At 40.4% G+C, this 21,845-nt stretch overlaps 1 protein-coding gene across 2 annotated transcripts; it reads right to left on the bottom strand.

Moving 5' to 3' along the window:
• Positions 1–978: 978 nt before the first annotated feature.
• LOC111867209 (hypoxia-inducible factor 1-alpha inhibitor) lies at positions 979–16,974 on the bottom strand. 2 transcript variants are annotated; one of them, XM_023856838.2, is made up of 7 exons: positions 16,705–16,974; positions 9,733–9,883; positions 9,166–9,425; positions 7,116–7,264; positions 5,961–6,106; positions 4,130–4,300; positions 980–2,140 (listed from the first exon to the last, which is right to left on the bottom strand). In XM_023856838.2, the coding sequence occupies exons 2-7, from the start codon at positions 9,847–9,849 to the stop codon at positions 1,985–1,987; spliced, it is 999 nt and encodes a 332-aa protein (XP_023712606.1). In that variant the 5' UTR covers positions 9,850–9,883; positions 16,705–16,974; the 3' UTR covers positions 980–1,984. The 2 variants fall into 2 exon arrangements, with proteins under 2 accessions (XP_023712608.1, XP_023712606.1); XM_023856840.2 differs by lacking the exon at positions 16,705–16,974 and having other exon boundaries at positions 979–2,140; positions 9,166–9,447; positions 9,733–9,823.
• Between the last annotated feature and the right edge of the window lie 4,871 nt (positions 16,975–21,845).

Raw genomic sequence — 21,845 nt, forward strand, 5'->3', positions numbered from 1 at the left:
TATTATCTATGTGTGTATTGTCTTGATTTTTATTATTGTCTGTTGTTTGTTGTTTTATATTTTCCGTGCTGACTCTGTAATTGGCCTCCGCTGTTGAGCTCGGCACGTAAATAAATAAAGCATTGAATTGAATTGAACTGAATTGAATTATTATTATTATTATTATTGGAGAGGGTGGGTTTCCCCATTCACCGCGACCAGTTTGATCTATTGTGCATCCCCATATAATCTTCTAGCAGCCTCTATACCCTACTGGTATTGGTGCTTACCATCAGTCCCTATTCAGCCAGCGAGGTCGGCCTCTACTGGCTCAGAGGTATCTCAATGCTTCCCCCATCTACCAGAGGCGTTAAGAGACTTCTGATGGGCAGGAAATGTCCTTAATTTAGCTCAGTGGCCTCCTTTGGAGACATGAGGTTCTTTTACGTGCCGTACAGCTACGACACGGGACCCACGGCTTAAAGTCCCTCCCGGAGGACTTGTTCCCTGAATTTTTCCGCCCTTAAAAATTCCACGACCTCCGCCGGGTTTGAACCTGCATACCTTGAGTCATGAGGTGGGAACGTTACCCCTAGGCTACGGAGGCCGCTAGCCTATGACAGTAAATTCATTTCACTCTTCAAGAGAAAGTTTCAAATACCAAAATAAAAGACTTTCCATCAAACAGAGAATTTGCAATGTGATGCCATGGAAGTTACAAAACTTCTAGCTTTAAATATGAGTTTCAAACACACAACCAACACTGGTAAAAGTTTAGCACTACATAATTGTGTATTATAAACATTAAGAACAGATATTTCATGCATGAGCACTTGAAAAGGTTAAATATGGAATTCTGTATAAATTAAAATGTTTTAAAAGTTTACATGAATGTACTGGGGCACCACATGCTTGCACGCAAGCAAACATGATCTAATTCACTATAAAACAAGCATCATTACTGCTTACATTTCTCTAAGGGGGGGGGGGNCATACACCATCTCCAATACACACACACACATACAATACATATGACTTGTAACCATGTTGTACAAGAATCTATATTAATAGCTCATCTGTTATGAATCATACCATACAAGATGCAAAGCTGTGTTCTTAAGAATACTGAACTCCATCCAATGAGTAGATAAAAAGAAACAAACTGGTTACTCAGCATGTGTTACATTGACACTGTCACAGAAGACAAGCGACAGTCTGAGGGAGTGAACTTTCTGCATCTGACACCAGTGGCCACAAGGCCCCTTCGTAAGCTCATGTTTTTGGACACAGCAACAGATTGCAATAGACTTCAACAGAATATATAGTGCTACTCTTGACTCCAAAAATTACTACTTGATTCTGAAATGTCATTCTGTATAATATATGTTTACTGTGTTGTACTGTCTACAGTGACTTTCAGTAAGTGTCCTAGCGTATTCAGCCGACAGACTTCTGCTCAGTCTGTCCTCCTGTCTCCAACCACCATTCTTAGGGATACAACAGGATGCCAGTTTATTAAGCAGTTTCTGGATTATACAAATGCCATTTTTTCTCGGCAGTCCAGAGATGTACTCAGAACTGCCACTGCCAGATCTACATAAGGACTCTTAAAACCCCCACAAAGACATTAACCCTGAAGATGAAAACGGCAACATTTGCCAAAATGTCAGAAAACATTCGGTGTGGCTTATTCCTGTAAACCAAAGTTATACTTTAAACTTTAGCCCTGGAAACCTAAGGACAAGAACCTAACAAATGACACATTAACAATCTGTGATGGAGAAACATGCTTTCATGTGGTGTTTGTATAAAAATATCTATTTCAGACATTTAGAATTAACGTGCTGGAAATTTCACCATAAATAATTAAAACAGGACATATAATTACATATAAACTGTGTCCAATGCACATCTGGACTATTCAACCAAGGCCTAACAACAGCCTCATAATACAAAAGACCACACAGTACAATACCTTTCATTCATTCCTTGCATGCATTCCTATTCAGTCTGTGTACCGCCCAAGAACCAATGCCCTCAGAAGTGGCCCGACTTCGTGCGGATCCTGTAGTGCTTCAACAAGCATCTTCTCCACATTTCGCATAATGGCTACCTTTTGGTGGTCTTTAAGTGGATATACAATCTGCCCAGTTGGTCCAGCCTGCAAAAAAATTAAAATTGGTGAAATTAAGGATACAGGTATCACGAGGATATGCCTGCATAGTTGACAATAAATTACTTGGATGGTATAATAAAGAAAATTGTAAATTTTGGCACATAAATGAGTAATAGGAAGACAAAGGATAATGTGAAGAGTCCAAGTGGGAAGGTGACAGTACAAGCAAACTTGTTTATCGAGCCATTACCGTGCAGCAGATGACTTTACTAGTGTCATGTCACAAAGCAAAATCGAAAGCCTTGATTATTTATCAGACTGCTGGGCATATCATTTGGAACTGTGAAATGTCTGAAAAAAAGTTAAATTTACAATATATCAGATGTATTCTTTGTCTATTCTGATGTACAGAGCAGAAAGTTGAATGCTAACTATTATTANACCAGAGGCATTGGAAACTACTTGGGCGGGAAATAATTGCCTAATTTCGCTCAGAGGTCTCCTAGAGACATGAGGATCTTTTACGTGCCGTTTATCTACGACACGGGACCCACGGCTTAAAGTCCCTCCCGGAGGACTTGTTCCCTGAATTTTTTCGCCCTTAAAAATTCCACGACCTCCACCAGGTTTGAAACCGCGTACCTTGAGTCATGAGGTGGGAATGTTACCCCTATACTATGGAGGCTGCTTCGAATGCTAACTAAGAGGGATGTAACATTACCGCATACTGACGACAAAGTTTTATAAGAGATCAATGATTGGACCACAAGCAACATAAAACCAACATTAGCACATTAAACAAGATCACAAAAAGTATAAACACTACAAAAAAAATGTGTCACACACAGAACATATTATATATATAGACAGAAATATGATTCCTTCATGAGCTTCGGAAACAAAGATGAACGACAACCACAAAGAGCAGAGATAAAGTGACACCAAATGAGAAAAAACTGTGACATATTTGCTGAAAGCTGAGGCAGGTCTCTATACAATGTCACAATAAATGATTCTCCATGACAGCAGCATTGTCACACAACAATGAAGCAACTCCAGAAAGCAGCGTTTTCTGTGGGTCTGTCACAACTTCCACGTCATACTGTAACATAGCAGCTGCAACAAAAGGCGCTTTCTCTTGGGTCAACCGCAAGGACCAACAGGACAAGCCAGTCAGTCTTGGAATCCTGAGATGGCAGAGTTAGAAGGGGTTAGTATGAGATGGCCGCCAGGGCACAAGAACATAAGTCTAGGAGCAGAGAAATGTCCATTGTTGGAAGACATTATTCAGAAGTGCAGTGAAGACCATGGCTGGGTATGCTAGTGTGTGCAGCAGAGATGTGTTAAGCATGTACACCCATGAGACTGTTATAGTTACTTGTAAACCTAATCCTTAAGAGCACAATATATCCAACTGCCAATCCAAACCCTGGATACAGTCACTTAACAGGTGATAATATGTATAAGACAAGAAGGTACAGGAACACACACTCATTGACACGTCAATGGGTGACGACGCTAAAGACACTAATGCTTATTATGTAAATGGTAATTCATATCAAATAAAATTATTTTCTTATTTGTTATATCTTCAGTTTGCTTACAAAGTGTCATTAAATGCAGCATCCCTTAGTATTAGCTGCTAACAAACTCCGTGGCCTGCAGTCTGCAAGTGAACTATATCGACCAAACGACCGCTGCTTGTCGGCGAAGTTAGTGCCACCTTCAGCAGATAGAGGGTGTCGCGTGGTCAGTGCAACAGATCCCCATGGACATTAATCTCGGTTTTCTAGACCAGAGCCGATATTTCCTTAAAAAAGCTCCTCAATTATCCTCACAAGGCTGAGTGGACCCCATTCCAGACCCACTATTTCTCAGAAAATCTGGAAGCGCCAGGAATCGAACCCAGGACCTCTGAATCTGTACCCAGGAACTCTGACCACTAGACCACAGAGGCGGTCATTATCTGCTAACAATTATGAAACGACACTTTCTGCAACAAAGTGACCACAAAACACAGCAAACATGGCATACCTTATACCAAAAGTTGACTGAAATCGTGTAACCACCTCTCATGAGTGACTCAATGTGGTGCCACCAATAGATGGGAATGTACAAAACATCACCAGGTCCCACAATCGCCTCCTGTCCTCGTGCTTCTCTGAACTTGGGAAATCTTGCGTAATCAGGTCTCTCAAAATCCACCTGGTGACCATCCAGTGAGGCACAATTATTTTCTTTGACATTACTGAAATCCTTTACTTGAAAGTGTCGTAGACACAAAGAAAGTAAGTTAATATACTATTATGATGGTATGAAAACAGTGAATCGTACCCACTACAACCTATAACCAAATGACATCATCATTAGACTTTGAGTCAAATGCATGAGTAGTCAATAAAAAAGTGTGACCTGGAGAAACAGACAAAACATTCGACTATCTTGGCAAAAACAGACGATAAATTTCAAACATTCTATACCATATAACAGTATCCAAGTTACATATGCACCATATCAAAAAGTTTTCATATTTATAACTTTCAAATTCTGAGATCACTTTCCCAATTCAAATATGTACACTCATTTATGGAGCTTAGCCCTTCTTGAGAAGCTGCCAATTCTACAGCCACTCAAAAACTTCCCAGCATTTTATAGAACCAAAAGGTTCATTACATGTTCACAAGAGCCCTCCACTGGTCCCTATCCTGAGCCAGATCAATCCAATCCATACCATCCCATCCTGTCTCTCTAAGATCCATTTTAATATTGTCCACCCACCTATGCCTTGGTCTTCCCATCGGTCTCTTTCCTTCTGGCTTTCCCACCAATATTCTATATGCATTCCTCTTCTCCCCCATTCGTGCTGCATGCCCTGCCCATTCATCCTCCTAGGCTTGGTCATTCTAATTAACTTGGAGAAGAGTACAAGTTATGAAGATCTTCATTATGCAGTTTTTTCCAACCTCCTGTCACTTCATCCCTCTTCAGTCCAAATATTCTTCTCAACATCCTGTTCTCAAACACCCTCTGTCTGTGTTCCTCCCTTAATGTCCAAGACCAAGTTTCCCACCCATACAGAACCAAAGGCAAAATTATTGTTCTGCATATTCTAATTTTTATGTTTTGAGACAGCAGACGAGAAGACAAAAGGTTATATACCGAATACTAGCAAGCATCAGCCGAATTCAATTTCTTCCTAATTTCCTCCTGAATCAGGTTTTGATCCGTTCTAGTTGTTCCCAGATATCTGAACTGTGCCACATTTGCAAAACATGTGTTAACTATCTTTATGTCATGATTTTGCCCTGCATTTTGGTGACGAGACAGCAACATATACTTAGTTTTCTCTGTGTTTACATCTAGACCAACCTCTTTACCAGTGTCAATTAAAGTGTCTGTCTTTTTCTTTATGGTATCTATGTTATCTCCCAGCAGAGTCACATCATCAGCATAGACCAACAGCTGATGTGTCCCATTTAATTTCAGTCCCACCTGGTTTTCCTGGACCTTCCTAATGGCATATTCTAAAGTAAAGTTTAAAAGGAGTGGCAATAAAGCATCTCCTTGTTTTAGACCATTCTAGACATGAAAATTATCAGAAAAATGTTTACTTATACAGACTTTACGTTTCGTTCAAATACGTAAATAATGTTGTAATACTTAGACTATACATTTGTATATACATTTTTTCTTCTTTCAACAAATCTTGCTTGGCCCACCTTTCTTAATTAACTCCTAAAATACTGGGTACTGAGTACAGATTATGGAGTTCCTCATTAAGTTGTTACTTGTATTTGTTGTATTTGAGGAACAGTTCTTCTAAGCACTTGTTATTAATTACCGCAAAAAAGATACATATCCTGACCTGACTCTGTCGATCATGTGGGTGGTACACAGGATGTGGATATAAACATTCAAACTGCTCTGGAGGGAAAAGGATGCACCGCTTGTAGCCTCGTACTTCCGCAAAGAAGTTCTGTTGCTCGTCGTAGTGACAGGGTGTCACATTCCCTAGATTCGAGAAACAAGTACCATAAAGTACATTTCTGATAACTGATCCATAGTTGTTTAATTGGCTTACTGATCAGTTAAGCGTAAATGGTTCAGCAGTTAAAAATACTGGCCAATAATATCTCTCTGTCACACACATGCACAAAACACATTTTAATTTAATATTCTCCTTGTAATAAACATGTACAGGTATTTATAATGATTTTAGACTAATTTTTATTCTGTTTAGCTACAGCCATGTACATAAAATTTGGAATGTCTCTTTTTTATTCACCCAAATAGAAAGTCTGAACTGCCTAATCGCCTGCAGAACTTCTTGAAGAGGGTTCCACTGCAGTTTATATCTGAAGCTATCTAATCAGATGCAGTTCTTGTTAACTGTTTTCAAAACAACCATTCTACATTTGAAATCTAACTGTAGTTCCCTTGCACATGAATTGCAACAGGTGTTTTACACTATAGGTGGAAAATGGCTTAAATTCAATCAGAATATGAACAAGGCCATAAAAATGGATCACAAAAGTCATTAAATATCAAAATTAAAGTAATAATTTGAAAAGTCTGACCACATTCTTATACAGTTCTTAAAGCACTGGGTGCATTTTGGGTGTATGAAAAGGTAAATGGGTGATTTTATTCCTTGCTCCAAGGAAGCATATATGTTTGGGTGGGAAGAGTTTAAATTTTGACAGTTCTTCAAAAAGAGTACTTCAAATGCATCAAAGCCTCAAATTACCTGGTTTGATCTCCCAAGAAACTAGTAGCTGAAAACATGACATTAGATGTGCATTTGTTTCAAAGCAAATTATTCACTTTCTTTCTGGTAAACTGAAATATTTGACAGAGATTTACTAGTTTTCCAATGCCTGACCAAATGAACACAAGAAAAATTTTCAAAAACCTCTCCCACGTGTAATAACCAAGCAAACTAGTATTCCTCTACATGAGCAGAAATAACTCCATCATCAAAAAACTTCAACTCTAGTGATCAACGTTCACTTTTACACACCTTCCATTGCAATCAGAAGTAAGTTTGATGTGAGAGGACCCCATGAGTGTGTCCTTTGTTTTGAATTAATCCAGTCCCATCGGAAGTTCAAAAAATCTTGAACAATAGCTGGTCCCACAGTGTTGTTCAGTGCCTGCTGCAGGTACATTCTATTTAAACAGAAATAATATTACTAAGTTTCTGACAATTCCATCATCATAGTAGTACTACTGAGTTTCAAAGTAAATCTGCTCATTATTCAAACAGATGAAGAACTAGTACACAAATCAATTTTAATCAAGAATATGGAATAGAGAATGTTAAAAGTATAAACTTTTTGGGGGTAGTAATTGACAGCACCTTGAGCTGGGATGTTTATATTGATAGAACCTGCAGTCGAATTAGCAGCAACTTATTTATAACAAATAGACTTGCTAAAATACTGGACCTAAAGGGTAGAAGGATGTTATATTATGGTTTGATCTATCCCTTTTCAACATATGGAATTGTAGTATGGGGACACAGCGCTAAGGCACTTACTAAAAGAATTTTTATTCTTCAAAAAAGAGCAGTACGGTACACTGCGGGGCTAAAACCTTTAGAATCGAGCAGAGATAGTTTTAAACAACTTAAGATTTTAACATTATATTCGTTGTACATAAAACAAACCATCTTATATGTAACTAATAAGTGTAACTGCAGGGTAAATAAACAAGTACACACATACAATACAAGAAACAACAATGACTACCATAAATGGGAGCATAACTTAGAACTTTATAACAGTAAACCTTCAGTTGCTGGTTGTATCTTTTATAATAATACAAAACAACTTGAAAATAAAAACCAGTTTATAAGGAAACTGAAGAATTTACTCATTAATGGGTGTAACTACTCAACTGAAGACTATATGAATGATAAATTCTTAAACACTGGATAAAGATACATGCCAGATGTAAACAATCATTACATATTTTGTTAGTTTATTGGTTAAGAATTTATTGTATTTTTGCTAATTTTATAATTTATATCATGTGACATGTCCTACATCAATGTAACATCAATGTAATCTGATCTATAGGATGAATAAACATGAATGAATGAATGAATGAATGAACAAAAGATGAAGATGCTGTCCCTATGACTAGAAACCACCAAGATGGCAAACAAGGTGTGGAGGAAAACCTCCATATATTCTCAAAATCAGCACAAGAGATGATGGAGAGGGGAGCTGTTGCACAGTGTGTCCTAGAACGAGTCTGTGTGTGGGCATAAATGAAACAATCCTTGCACATACCAGAAACTGAATCCCAGTCAATTCACTGACTCCGTTATCCTGGCTCGTGTACAAAACAAAGGATTTTCAATTTCATTCATCTGTTGGGAAAAATGGGGGGCATGTGGTAGCATAGCTGGTTGAGGCACTATGCTACAAGCTGGAAAATCGCAGGTTCGATTCCATCACTGTGATTTTTCAATTGACCTAATCCTTCCCGCCACACTGTGACCCTGGGGTCGACTCAGCCTCTAACAGAAATGAGTACCAAGAATCTTCCTGAGGGCAAAGGGCGGCCAGCGCATAAGGTTGACAACCTCACCGCCATCTATGGACTGATTATCTAGAATATGTGGGAGCCTCGATGTTTCACAACCCCATGAGCCTCCATGGCCTGTTATAGGCATAGTTTTACCTTGTCTTTACCTACTGGTAACCTTCATATAAACATATTTTACACCTGGGAACAGTTTAATTGTAGAAGATGGCCATTTATTTGGCACGGTATATCTCCTTTCTATATAAAAGTCTTCAGACAAGTGTTTTTCTACTTTGCCTCCATACACTCTCATAGCACCTTTGAAAGTGTGCAGCTTAATATTCATTTAACAACAGTCAGTAGATCGCACTTTATAGTGCCAATTGATATAATGATTAATAAATAATGAATTTTAGAGGATGTGGCAGGACACAATAATGGCTTAACTACACCAGCATCTCCTTGCAGGAACTGAGGAAACCCACAAAAGAAAACTCAGTCAGGACATTTTAGATCCCAGCTGAGATGTCACTTACCTCTCATCTCCCCTCCTCCACTGCCTAAGTCTGCGTGTGAAATCAGGTAGCTTCATATCAACCCTTCTTGTTGGTGGTGTGAAATCCAGTCTGGAATCTCCTGATGCATGTGCAATTTTCTTGTCATCAAAATATTTAAACTTATGATTCCGTGACAGGAAGACTGAGAAGTCTCCATTTCCCATATTCTGTTCCAAATAATCCAGGTCCCATCTCTCTGCTGACGCCACGAGTTTGGTATCCGTTATTACTACTGGTTTCTATGACGTTCAAAGCAAAGCACTTAACAAAATAAATACCAACAAATTTGTACAATTAAAACATTACCATCTAGTAATTTGGCGATATTATTATGCATAAACACGAACCTAATTCTATTTAATAAAAATTGTTTTAAGATTAACATATCTGGTAATATAAATTGCCCTTTAATTCGGATGCGACTAACATAACCAAACTAAATGAACTGATAACTATATACATCATCATAGTGCTGTATCCGGCAAGTTGTGAACACTGCAACCCAAAATGACATTATATAACAGCCTGTTTTATAAGTATACTTACATTTTCTGCAATAAACTCATCAACTCTGGGATCCCTTACACTCAATCTTGGTATTTCATCTAGGGGAATGTCATACTTCCTTAACTGGCTTTGATCCCAGCACCTTTTCTCCGCCATGTCTGTCTGTGGACCGCTCCGTACGACTGTGCTGCTACACGAGGCAAAACAAACATCAGGACCGATCAGGACGTCATGACTTACGTCACGTAGTCACATGATGTCATACCTCTCCGGCTACATACCAGGACAAAAACTGGTTATTTTACACATGAAAGACTGCGTAATTATCGTCACTACAGCGTTTAGACTGTGGTCTGGACGATTATGGCTCTATTCGCGACACGGGCAGAGATTCTTGTCTTAGCCATAATGTCCAAACTGCCTATAGTACAGAGTACAGATCCAACTAATCAGCCTATCAAATGAGCAGTTGTGCTCTTCCAACAGGCGAAAAGCGGCTGGGGCGTGAAGCTGATCACTCAACTGCAACTAGTGCCGAAGTCAAGAATGGTGGAGCTATACCTCCACTTCCCCATTCGTCTTCACTACGTGGGGCTTAATTAATTAAGTGCAGGGTCAACTTTACCCACTTTACCTTACCTTTGTTTATGAAACTTCTGTGGATGGTTGATGAACAGTAAGATTTTCAGTACAACAGGAGGCAAAAGCTAATCATATATGGTAATGTGTATGGATGCATTAATTCAAGGACAAGTGGTGACGTTTTTAAGTGTTTCACTTAACATGAGTGTAAACTTCAAAGTCGTGATTCTTTTCCGCATTATACGCAGTAACCAGATAACACGTTAAAACCCAACTAACTCAGATATGTCTGTCAAGGTGATTCTAGCCGACAAGTCTCAGAAACTCCGTGAAACTCGAAACTCCCTCAATAAAACAGCGCAATTACGTACAACACTACAATTCGAACGCGATTTAATGGTCCTTCGTATCGGCATTCAACCCTGGCCGCCTCGAAACAGCATTAGCCAACACTGAAGTCAGCGCTGTTAGCCTTGAATTGGCTAGGCGTGTAGCTACAGCAACGCTCAATGATGGGTTACAGGATATGACTTTGGAGTAGGAATGATCATCTGACAGCATTGCTGTCGATTGCTATCTTCTTCCGCCCGAGTTAAGTGTTGTTACGTCACACTCAGACAGGACAAGGGATCATTAAATCGCGGTCGCACTGTAGAGTCCGCTAGAGCTTACGCACAATGTCTCATCCAACAGGGTCGCACCGGTTCTGTAAAACTTCTTGTAACTAATTTCGTAAACCGCAGGACCGGTTATTTAAATTATTTTAAAATCCTTTACGTAAAATGAACGGAGAATTTCATGGAGGTAGGCCTAGGCCCACTGGGGATGTAGTGCCAACAATGAAACTACAATAATGACATGGAATCATTAAACGTTCTTACAGGTCATGCTTTGAGACATTCCCTCTGGGTTTCGGGTAAGAAGTGGGAAGAAGGATATGAAGAAGAGGAGCAGTGGTTGCAGCTGCAATCACACTGTGACGAAGGACCTGTCATGAGCCATTCACACCCTTCAGTCCTTACTTCAGTTAGTGATTCCGACGAAGTTCGCTGCACATCCTAACGAGAAGTGACAGGCTTAAAAGCACAGTACATATATTATTAAGGCATATAACAAATACCTCTATACTATACATAGGTATGGGGTATATTTTCTTCACAAATTCGGGAGTTTGTTGTGGGTAGCCGCTGTAAATATGTGATGCGCTGTTGTGATCAAGGACCGCCTCTGTGGTCTAGTGGTCAGTGTTCCTGGCTACATATCCAGAAGTTACGGGTTGATTCCCGGCGCTACCAGATTTTCTGAGAAGTAGTGGGTCTGTAACCAGTTCCACTCAGCCTCGTGAGGATAATTGAGGAGCTGTTTCAAGGAAATAGCGGCTCCGGTCTAGAAAACCGAGATTAACGGCCGTGGGGAACCGTTGTGCTGATCACGCGACACCCTCTAACCACTAAAGTTGGCACTAACTTCGCCGACAAGCGGCGGTCGCTCTGTCGGTATAGTTCGCTTGTGGACGGAGTTTGTTCTTGTTGTACTCTAAAAATACAGTAAACTTCCTGTTTCCCAGCAACATGTTTCAGAATTATTATACTAGAACTGGAACACAGAGCTATATTGAAAGAAATGGACATAAATTATACAGGATCGTTCTGATCCTTCGTGTAATGACTGCTCTGCGCTTTTAAATGCAGGTCATGATAATCACACATGTAAACAGACGGACGTTTCTGCCTGAAACAGAGAGAGGTAGAAAATTAAACATGCTATAAATTATAATTTATAATTTACAACATGTAATTTATGTATCCTCTCTTGCCTTGGTTCTGACATCACTGGGCACATCTCAGTAGATTTTGGAAACAGAATTCGGTCTCCGAAACGTTATTTTAAAATAAAGAAACAACATGATGGACTACATACAAAAACTCAATAATTGTATAACTGTAATATTTTCATTACATGTAATACCTTTAATAAAAAGCTTTAAACTATTCTATCAAAAATTTTCATGAAGATAATATTCAATTATTGAAATAAAACAGCAGAAAGAACAGAATTTTTAATAAACTTTATTCACCCTTGCCCATGCCTGACATTACAGTTTTTGAGGAATGTTTTCCTTTAGTAGGGGGTGGAGTCCAACTGGGTCCACTCGGCACGGCGGCCACTGATTGGCCTATTATAGCCTGCCCCAGGTGATTATGATGATGGAGAATTTGGTGGAATGAAAATTGACAGGGAAAACCGAAGTACACGGAGAAAACCCGCCCCAACGACACTTTGTCCACCACAAATCCCACCCGGGATCGAACCCGGGCCGCCGCGGTGGGAAGTCAGCTATGGCTTTTGAGCTATGGCGCGGTCTTGAGGAATGTTAGGTTAGATCCCGGTCACCCAAAATAAGAGCATTGAGGCGCCGCTTCAAGGCGTCCTGCCTCGAATACAACCCTCTGCCCTTCGTTTTATGACAACCCTTACTGATTCGGCTTAGTGTTATATACATATAAATATATACGACAAAATCCAGTATGTACCAGGGGCTCTTTCCTTGAGGGTAAAGCGTCCAGGACGTGAAGCTGACCACTCACCACCACCTATTGACGAAGTAGCAAGAATGGTGGAGCTATACCCCCAATTCCCGATACGTCTTCATGGCGCGGCTCTTAATTATTTAAGCACAGGAGCAACTTTATCTTTTACGCTGAAAAACAGAACGCAACTATGTACATTTCCTAACCCACATGGAAAGTGGCACTGCTTGAAATAAACTTACACGAAAAATGTGGTCTTCTGGGATGACACACTGTAATTTGATAGTATTAACGTTTCGTAGTAAATTATGACCCCCATCTTCAGGATGTGTCGCGTTATTTTCAAAGCGCGTGTTCGATTTACGTCCTTCAGTCGTAAATCTATCTGTAATATAAACGTTAAAGGAAAAGCTATCCTTGCAACATGCCGTGAAAGCTCTTAGGGTTGTGAGACGTCGAGGCTCCCACATTTTCTAGACACTCGGCTCACAGATGGCGATGAATTTGTCAGCCCTACGTGTAGGCCGCGCTTTACTCCCAAGAATATTCCTGGTACTCATTTCTGTTAGAGGCTGAGTCGATCCCAGGGTCATAATGCGGCTGGAAGGATCAGATCAATTGAAAAATCCAATGACCTCATCGGGAATCGAATCCGCGAACTTCCGGCTTGTAGCGTAGTTCAACTAACTACGTCACCGCGTGCCGCCGTATTATCTATACAGAAATGCTTAAGTTTTTACAGTAAGGATTGACATTACTGTTTTCTGGTTTACGACACCGCGTAATCTGACATGTGGGTACCAAAGTGAAGGAAGAACACATTAACCCTCTATTTATCTACAAGACTATACGGTGGGATAACATAGAGAATGTTCTGACCTGTCGAATTCACTGGATCCCATACACGTCAAACGATTTCGTACAATATGCTCAAGCATTTGCAAAATTTTCTGCAAACCTTCAATCTGAATTTCGAAATACACAATATATAGAATATTTGTTCTTCTTCTTCTTCTTCGCGTTACTGTGTTTCGGAGGGAGGGCGATAAATACGACCAGAGGCTAAAGCTGCTGGTAAGTAAAACTTCCCCTTACGTATGGTGCCTGGAATTTTAGGTAAGGGCCCCTGACTTATGTCCCGGAAATGCTAAATCAGAAACTCAGATGGAGAATGTGGGTCATTTTAAACTATGCACTTCGCACTTTTAAGAGGGAAGTGTATTTAAATATGTCACGGCNACGGCCGCTATCTCAACCCCCCCCCCCCCAAATCACTATACATAATCATCCTCCTGTATCACTCAGTGTTAGGTACGGGCTGAATAACCTTGCGGTTAATGCAGCTTCGTCAAACAAGCAAAGGACAAATCAATTATTATGTCTTAAACTGGCTGCACAAGAATCAACTGTCTGGTGCCTTCACAAAGATTTATTTATTTATTTATTTGCTTTCTTTTTTTGCCGTAAAGGTAAAGTTGTCCCTGTGCTCAATGAATTAAGCACTACGCCATAAAGGCGTGTGGGGGAATGGATGGAAAAATCCACATTTTCTTGACTTCGGCACTGGCTGGAGGTGACCGGTCAGCTTCACGCCCAGGCCTCTTTACCCCCGGGTACCCATTGGATAGGAGGCTGGGTGGATCACAGAGCCTGTCTGAACGATTTGGAGAAGAGAAAAATCCTGACCCTACAGGAATTCGAACTCCGACCCCTCAGTCGTCCAGCCCATAGCCAGTCGTTATACCGACTGCGCTATTCCAGCTCTTAAATATATTATTAAGCTTCGTTGTTGTATTTATCTCCGATGTAACTGCATATTTGATAAATGGTGTGTTAGAAGTGGAAACTATAGTTTATAATACAAAACAAAATCCGTGGCCTGTAGTCCGCAAGCGAACTATACCGACCGAGCGACCGCCGCTTGTCGGCGAAGTTAGTGCCTACTTTAGCGGATAGAGGATGTCACGCGGTCGGCGTAACGGATCCCCACGGTCGTTAACCTCGGTTTTCCTAGACCGTAGCCGCTATTTCCTTCAAATAGCTCCTCATGAAGCTGAGTGGACCCCGTTCCAGACTCATTAAATCTCAGAAAATCTGGTAGCGCCAGGAATCGAACCCGGAACCTCTGGATCTGTAGCCAGACACCCTGACCAGTAGAGGAGAGAGGCTATAGTTTTTAAAGCGAATTTTATTTCGGTACATAGAGACAATGATGCTAAATTTCTCAGGCACTATTTGTCGTATAAATTGTCACATGGAAAAAATATAGACTAAGTTCTACAACATTTATATTTACAAAAATGGTGCCATGAGTAACAACGAAATACAAAGAAAGTAAATTATTGCTCTGCGCCCACAATTTACAGCATTCCTGTCAGCAAACTTGCTAATAAGATTCATGAGCATGCGAATTCGCAAAGAACGCGTTTGGAAAATGTGTAAACAGGACTCGGATGCAATAAACGTTACAAATTAATGTTTTCCCTGTTACTGGCCTCGAACCCAGTGCAGAGATAGCAATCCACGTGAATTCTCCAGAGGCAGGGTACAAGAAAATCTGAGAGCGAGGAACCAGCGTGAGTAGGTGCTAACAAACTCTGAAGATGGAGACGATACGTTCCTCCGAAACGTCTGTTAACACAATATCTACACGGTGCCACATCCCAGAAGACTGCTTTCTTCATAGTAACCGCCGTGAAAACCTCAAATCTTACAAATCTATGTTCTTTTCAAATTAAACTTATTACGTTATATTAAGATGCCTGTAATTCCCAACAAAGATACATTAACAAAAATTCCTGAACCTGCGCTATGAACATTCCCCGGCTTCTTCCATGGGTCTCGAGCGTCTGACTGATTCTGACAAGATATTTTCATTCCTGCATATAGGCTTTTGCAGTCAGAGAATTTTAACGATTAAGAAATATCTGAACGAATATTAAGTTTACGGATTGTAGAGGATTAGACAAGAATTTTTAAGTTACTCACTATTACGTTTCGCTTATGACTGAAAATGAAACAATATGAAACAGACTGTGCAGATATTCATTTTACATATAGAAATAAACATCATTTCAATGAGGTCACATTCTACATAATTCTTAGTATTTTTATGCATGAACAACAACACTTAAGAACTACCACAGCGCGCGGATCGACCTTCGTTAAAGTCGTTGCTATATTCTGGCGTTTCAACACACACACATACACACACAGTTTTTATGCGAAAACTTGTAGGTGCTTTTATGGTCTTCCATAACACCAAATGCCACGCCTGTTGCTTGGTCTGCTTAAAGACGTCATGTTAACTGAAAGTTTTATATCGTCAAATTGATAAAACAATGGACTTGGACAGATATGGAAGGAAATTGTCACTGTGAATTTCGAGTTATTATCGCAATAATCTCACTGAAGGGACTGACAAGAACAATGAATAGCCGATCTCCGGACTCCAGAGCTACAGAATATGAAAGAGCCCGGCCGGTATACCGCGACACTGATTTCAAATGTCACGTGATTAGATACAATGCTTAAACAGTAGTAGCCATAAAAATCCTTAAGTATTTCGCATGTCACCATGTTTGTCTTTTTCCCTTTAGACGAAATTTGGTTCTTGGATACATAACCTATTATCGTATAAATTTTCAGGAACCTCAATTGTTGATAGCTGATAACTACTTCCACTTTAACGTAACCCAATTGTCGTGCAGGCGTTGATAAGCGGAGCACAAAACATACGTGTTATGGTACGTAAGGTTGCATTCTGTACAGAAACCAGCTTTAAAAAGAAGTCCTTAAGCGATTAGATTAGCCTGTCGACTTGGGAAGAATTTAGATGTATAGATAATACTATCGTGCTGGATGCTTTTGATGATAACTGTAATAAAACTGTACTCACCGGCAAGTCGCAGTGGCTCGACACGTCTGTTCTTCCTGACGTTTTCATTCAAAATGCCGTCTGCTCACCATTCTCATACAGCCACCACACCGCAGCATACTCTTCCCCCTCCTTTTTCAGTTTCCGTCCGGCCCGGTGTTCGGAGGTCTACGTGAAGAATGACACGGCGTGAAAGAGACTCATGAGTAAGATGCTACTACGTTTATGCTTCATTAATCTCTTTTAATATTCTTAACAATATCAGTTTCGTGTCCTGAAGTAGATTTCATGTGAAAATAATTGAAAGCCACACAGAAATTACGCTTCTTACAGTCGTCGTAACAAGAGACTTGTTGAAGTTTCCGAAACGGTTTAATAACCTGGCGTTGTGCCTTGTATCAGCATCGTACAGGATACAAATATTTACAAACCACATTCGCACTTCCACACTGAAGGTACATATATGCATTCTCTGACGCGACGCAATTTAATGGAATAACCAAAACAAACATCACTATCGGTACGGATTGTAGCCATAATTAAATCCATGGAGCCGAATCTTCCTTGAGATGCTACCAACAGCCCAGCTGCTCAAGAATTTCCCATTAATCTATGGAACCCGAAGGCTCATTACAGAGCCCGCCACTGGTGTCCATCCTGAGCCCGTGTTTTATTTAACGCAACCTTAAAAGAAGAGCCGCTCAGAAATTCGGGGACAGAACTATATAAATATAAAATAATCCAGTTACTTGCATATGCAGATGACACCTTTTCAGTGGGAAGAACTACATATGTGTAGAAAGAAGCAATATAAACATCAACAAAACTGTGAAGTAAGTGGGACTTTACAATCAATCTGAAAAACTAAAACGCTTGCAGTTGGTAATCAGCAATTTGAATGGGCGAAAGAATTAAAGAATCTCTGATCTACTCTAACAGAATATAACATTACTATTCAATAAAAAGAGAATTGTAATGGCAAATCGAGCTAGTTATGGCCGAAGAAACAATTTATTTCGTTCATTATATTTAAGAAGACACACAAAATGTGACCTACAGTAACAGACACTCTCCCCCCCCCCTCTCTGACGGAGACCGGATATGTCTGTTTTGAACATCTGCCTAATTACATCCGAGGTGGACAAATGATACATGCAACACCCAAAAGACAGGATACACGGTCATTGCTAGGCAACAGCGGTAAACACGTTGTCATTGCAAGGCAACGGCATTTTTACTACTGTGTATGCAAATCCAAATGTTTTATCCTAATTTCCCTATTTAAAAGAAAAAAGTAGGCTTATGAGATCACCTTGCTCTGTGTACGTGTAACCACTCCCCTATCGTTGCTAGGCAACGACTCGGTAAACACATTCCCACTGCAACGAATACACAAGCAATAATAGGATTTTTGGGCGCGTCTTTTTCAGTTCGATGCGTGTCACTTCAGAGGAAAGCAGACGATTAGATCTTCCCAGAAATTCTTGTAATCTTTACATATTTTAGACAGCAGACGTGAAGGCAGAAGAATCTGAATCGAATGGCAACAAGCCACTATCGTGACGTTATCGCGTACTTCTAGACCAACCTTCTCAAGAGCGTCAATTATAATTTCTTTGTTGTATTTCTGATATCTCTCAATAAATTTACATTATCAGCACAGGCCAGAGTCTACAAGTCCCATCTGGTTTTCTTGGATCTTCCTACTGAAGTACTGTAAATTCCGTTGCCTGTAGTCCGCAAGCGAACTATACCGACCGAGCGACCGCCGCTTGTCGACGAAGTTAGTGCCAACTTTAGCGGATAGAGGATGTCGCGTGGTCAGCGCAACGGATCTCCACGGCCGTTAATTTCGGTTTTATATACTGGAGCCGCTATTTTCTTGAAATAGCTCCTCAATTATCCTCACGAGGCTGAGTGTAGCCCGTTACAGACCCATTACTTCTCATAAAATGGTAGCACCTGGAATCGAACACGGGACCTCTGGATCTGTAGGCAGGAACTCTGGTCACTAAACCACAGATGCGGTCACAACAAAGCTAAAAAGCTGTGGCACTAAAGATCTCCTTGTAGACCATTCTGAATACGAAATGTGCCGGACAAACATTTACCTACACGGACTTTACTATACATTTCATTTAAACACAGACAATTTCAACTTTATTAGGAATGGAAGTACGACGTAGAACACTGTCCAACACATTACATAACTTGGCAGTGACTGTTATAATTAATTTATACTCTATTACATCAATTCATTTATTCATAAGATTAACACGCGCTGAAAGGCTGCGCCATAGCTCAAGCGGATAGTCTCTGGCTTCCCACCACGGCGGCCCCGGTTCGATTCCGGGTCTGGTCAAGTGGGATTTGTGGTAGACAAAGTGGAGCTGGGGCGGGTTTTATCAGAGTACTTCGGTTCCCCCTGCCAATCTTCATTCCACCAAATTCTCCATCATCATAATCACCCGGGGCAGGCTAAAATAGGCCAATCAGTGGCCGCCGTGCCGAGTGGAGCCACTAAGCGAATTAAAAAAAAATCAACACGCACTGAAGAGGAACTGAAAGATCAACGAACACAGTTTGAGCTTTGTGCTGAAATATCTTTCCTGAAAAATCTATTTAAAAAATTTGACGCGCTCTGGCTGTACCTGTAAACAATTTCCTAACATTACAAAACTAACATTTTTAACAGAGAAACGGAACATAATCCGAAAACGCTGAAATTGAGACGAAGACGTTTCATTTCGCAAATTAGGCTACCATAATATATTATAGATGTCTATAGTCTTAAAGACCTATTACTCCGAACAGGATTTACAGTTTGGGGGGGGGGGCGTAGGCAATCAGTAAGTTTAGGTTATGACAGAGCTTTCGTTTTATATTATTTCATATGATAATTAAAAAATACAAACTAAATTTTCGTGATTTTAGAGAAACAATTGTCAATATAATCTGTGGATTCTATTTCTGCTTTCTGTAGGCCCCAGTCGCCCCATCCTTAAATCCGAAACGTTGTATTCATTTGTGTGTGTGCATGAGCATACTTTTTGGTCACTTAGTACGTCACATTTGTCCGATATAATTTATCCAAGTTTCGCAACGTCGCATCAGGACTAGTGAAACCTAAATTCCGCCCAATTCGATCCCCACCCCTCCAAGGTATAAACAGGTCAGCGTTCTCAAAACTTCCCGTCGTACCACGAAATTTTTTGACACTAAAACCGTAACTCGGGTCGTAATTCTTAGAACAGCTGCATTTATGTTGTTTTATAACGGTAACAAACTCCGTGGCTTTAGTCCGCAAGGGAACTATACCGACTTTAGCGGATAGACAACGGTAACAACACGACGAAATATAGGCATGTTTTGTTTGGGGAACGTGTCGTCCCAAGAGACATTTGGGTGACGTTAATGGCATATTGTTGATACCAGATTTCATGAAAATCGGTCAGCTCTTTTAAAACTTGAAAAGGTGGACGCGCAATCACGGTCATAATTGTAATCTCATAGTCTTGTTTTCTTTCAAAAACGAAAGAGGGAAGAAACAAATTTGTTCAGGACGTTACAGATTGACAAAATACCTATCTACAGTAAAAACATTGGATTCGGCCCACACAAGTGACGTTCGGTCCATGTGAGATTTTGGGTGGCAATGTGGCACTGGAGTAGAATTCTGAGAACGGGAGGCGAAAGAGAGGCGCCAACTGATGGTGTTCTGGTAACTTGTGATTGACAGTCGCACGCGCTAAGAGGCTTGTCTCCACGTTATGGCCCTATCAGTAACCTCCGCGCTGTAACAGAGGTGACATCAGGCGCACAAACAAGGACTTCCCCGTGCAGTAGGCAAATATACGCAGAGTCTAGCTTTCAGCTTGCGACCTTGCTCACTGTTCTCGCATAACGAAAAAAACGACAACTTTCAAACAAACTTGTCACCGTATTACAATTAGTTCTGGGAAGAACTAAGCGCCAAATCTGTTCACTACAGGGTGTTTGAAAAGAGATTGCCTGTGTATTCGTTGCCATGGGAATTTAACGAACCAGTGTCTAGTAACGGCCTCTTCTGGCTCCACTATTCCCTCTTGTTGGGGGTGGGGGACATAGAGACAGCAAGGTAATCCCAAGTCCACTTTTATTTTTAATATAAGCAAAATAAGCTAAAATAATACCTAACATTATCATTGTATTATTCCTCGCTTTTACAGAACTTCTTTGTTCTTGGCTACAGCCATATTTGAGCCACAAATTCCTCTGTCAACATGGTTTCCTAAACCTTCCTTCTTCAGCCACGCAATATGCCCACGTGAATGTTGAGAATCATTTGAGCAAGAGGTCCCAGGCTCGAAATCGTCAAACCTGAGGGTTTACTGCCATTCCTGTCCCTCCAGCAAATGTTGGAATAGTACTTTACCAGCTCGTCTCCAACAAACACACTGCCACAGAATACAAAATGAACATTAACATAAATACTGACATCAGGGAAACAGGTGTAAAAGTATGCACAGGCCCAAGGTATGATTGAATGAAAGAAATTTGGGAATCTGGAACGAAGTTTTGGTACCACAACGATTCAGAATTTCTAGACCCGCTAGATAGAATGCCTGAGTATGAAAGCGACAAAGCGCAAAATTGTGCCAGCTATAGCGACTAGCTACAGGCTGAGGGGTCGGAGTTAAAGAGTCCCAGTAGGGTCAAGTATTGTCTCTTCTCCGCAACATCCAGACTGGCTTTGGGGCCCACCCAGCCTCCTACCCAATGGGTACCGTGGGCTTTCCCGAGGTAAAGTGGCCGGCACCATTGATTTCCAACCATCAACCATATTGGAAACAGAGCTTTGAAGACATTTCAAATTATGAAAATATTATGGATTCAGCTAGCATACTTACAGTGTGTGTCATACAGCACTGAACATGACATGTCTTGTTGATTTTACAGTTTACGTCAATTTACAGACTCTATTTAACCACGCGTCTCTTATAACCAAAAGTGTGGTCAATGTTGACTGTAACATTATTTGCTGCTGGCCTTGATGCTTCATCAAACTATATTAAAAAACTACAACTGCATATTTAAATAATTTTTGTTTCTGATGGGAGTATTTTTAATAAGAATGTGTGCATTCCATTTGGATATACAAGTAAAATGTATAACAGAGGTAA

The sequence above is a fragment of the Cryptotermes secundus genome, unplaced genomic scaffold, assembly GCF_002891405.2.
Source record: "Cryptotermes secundus unplaced genomic scaffold, Csec_1.0 scaffold565, whole genome shotgun sequence".
NCBI classification, from domain to species: Eukaryota; Metazoa; Arthropoda; class Insecta; order Blattodea; family Kalotermitidae; genus Cryptotermes; species Cryptotermes secundus.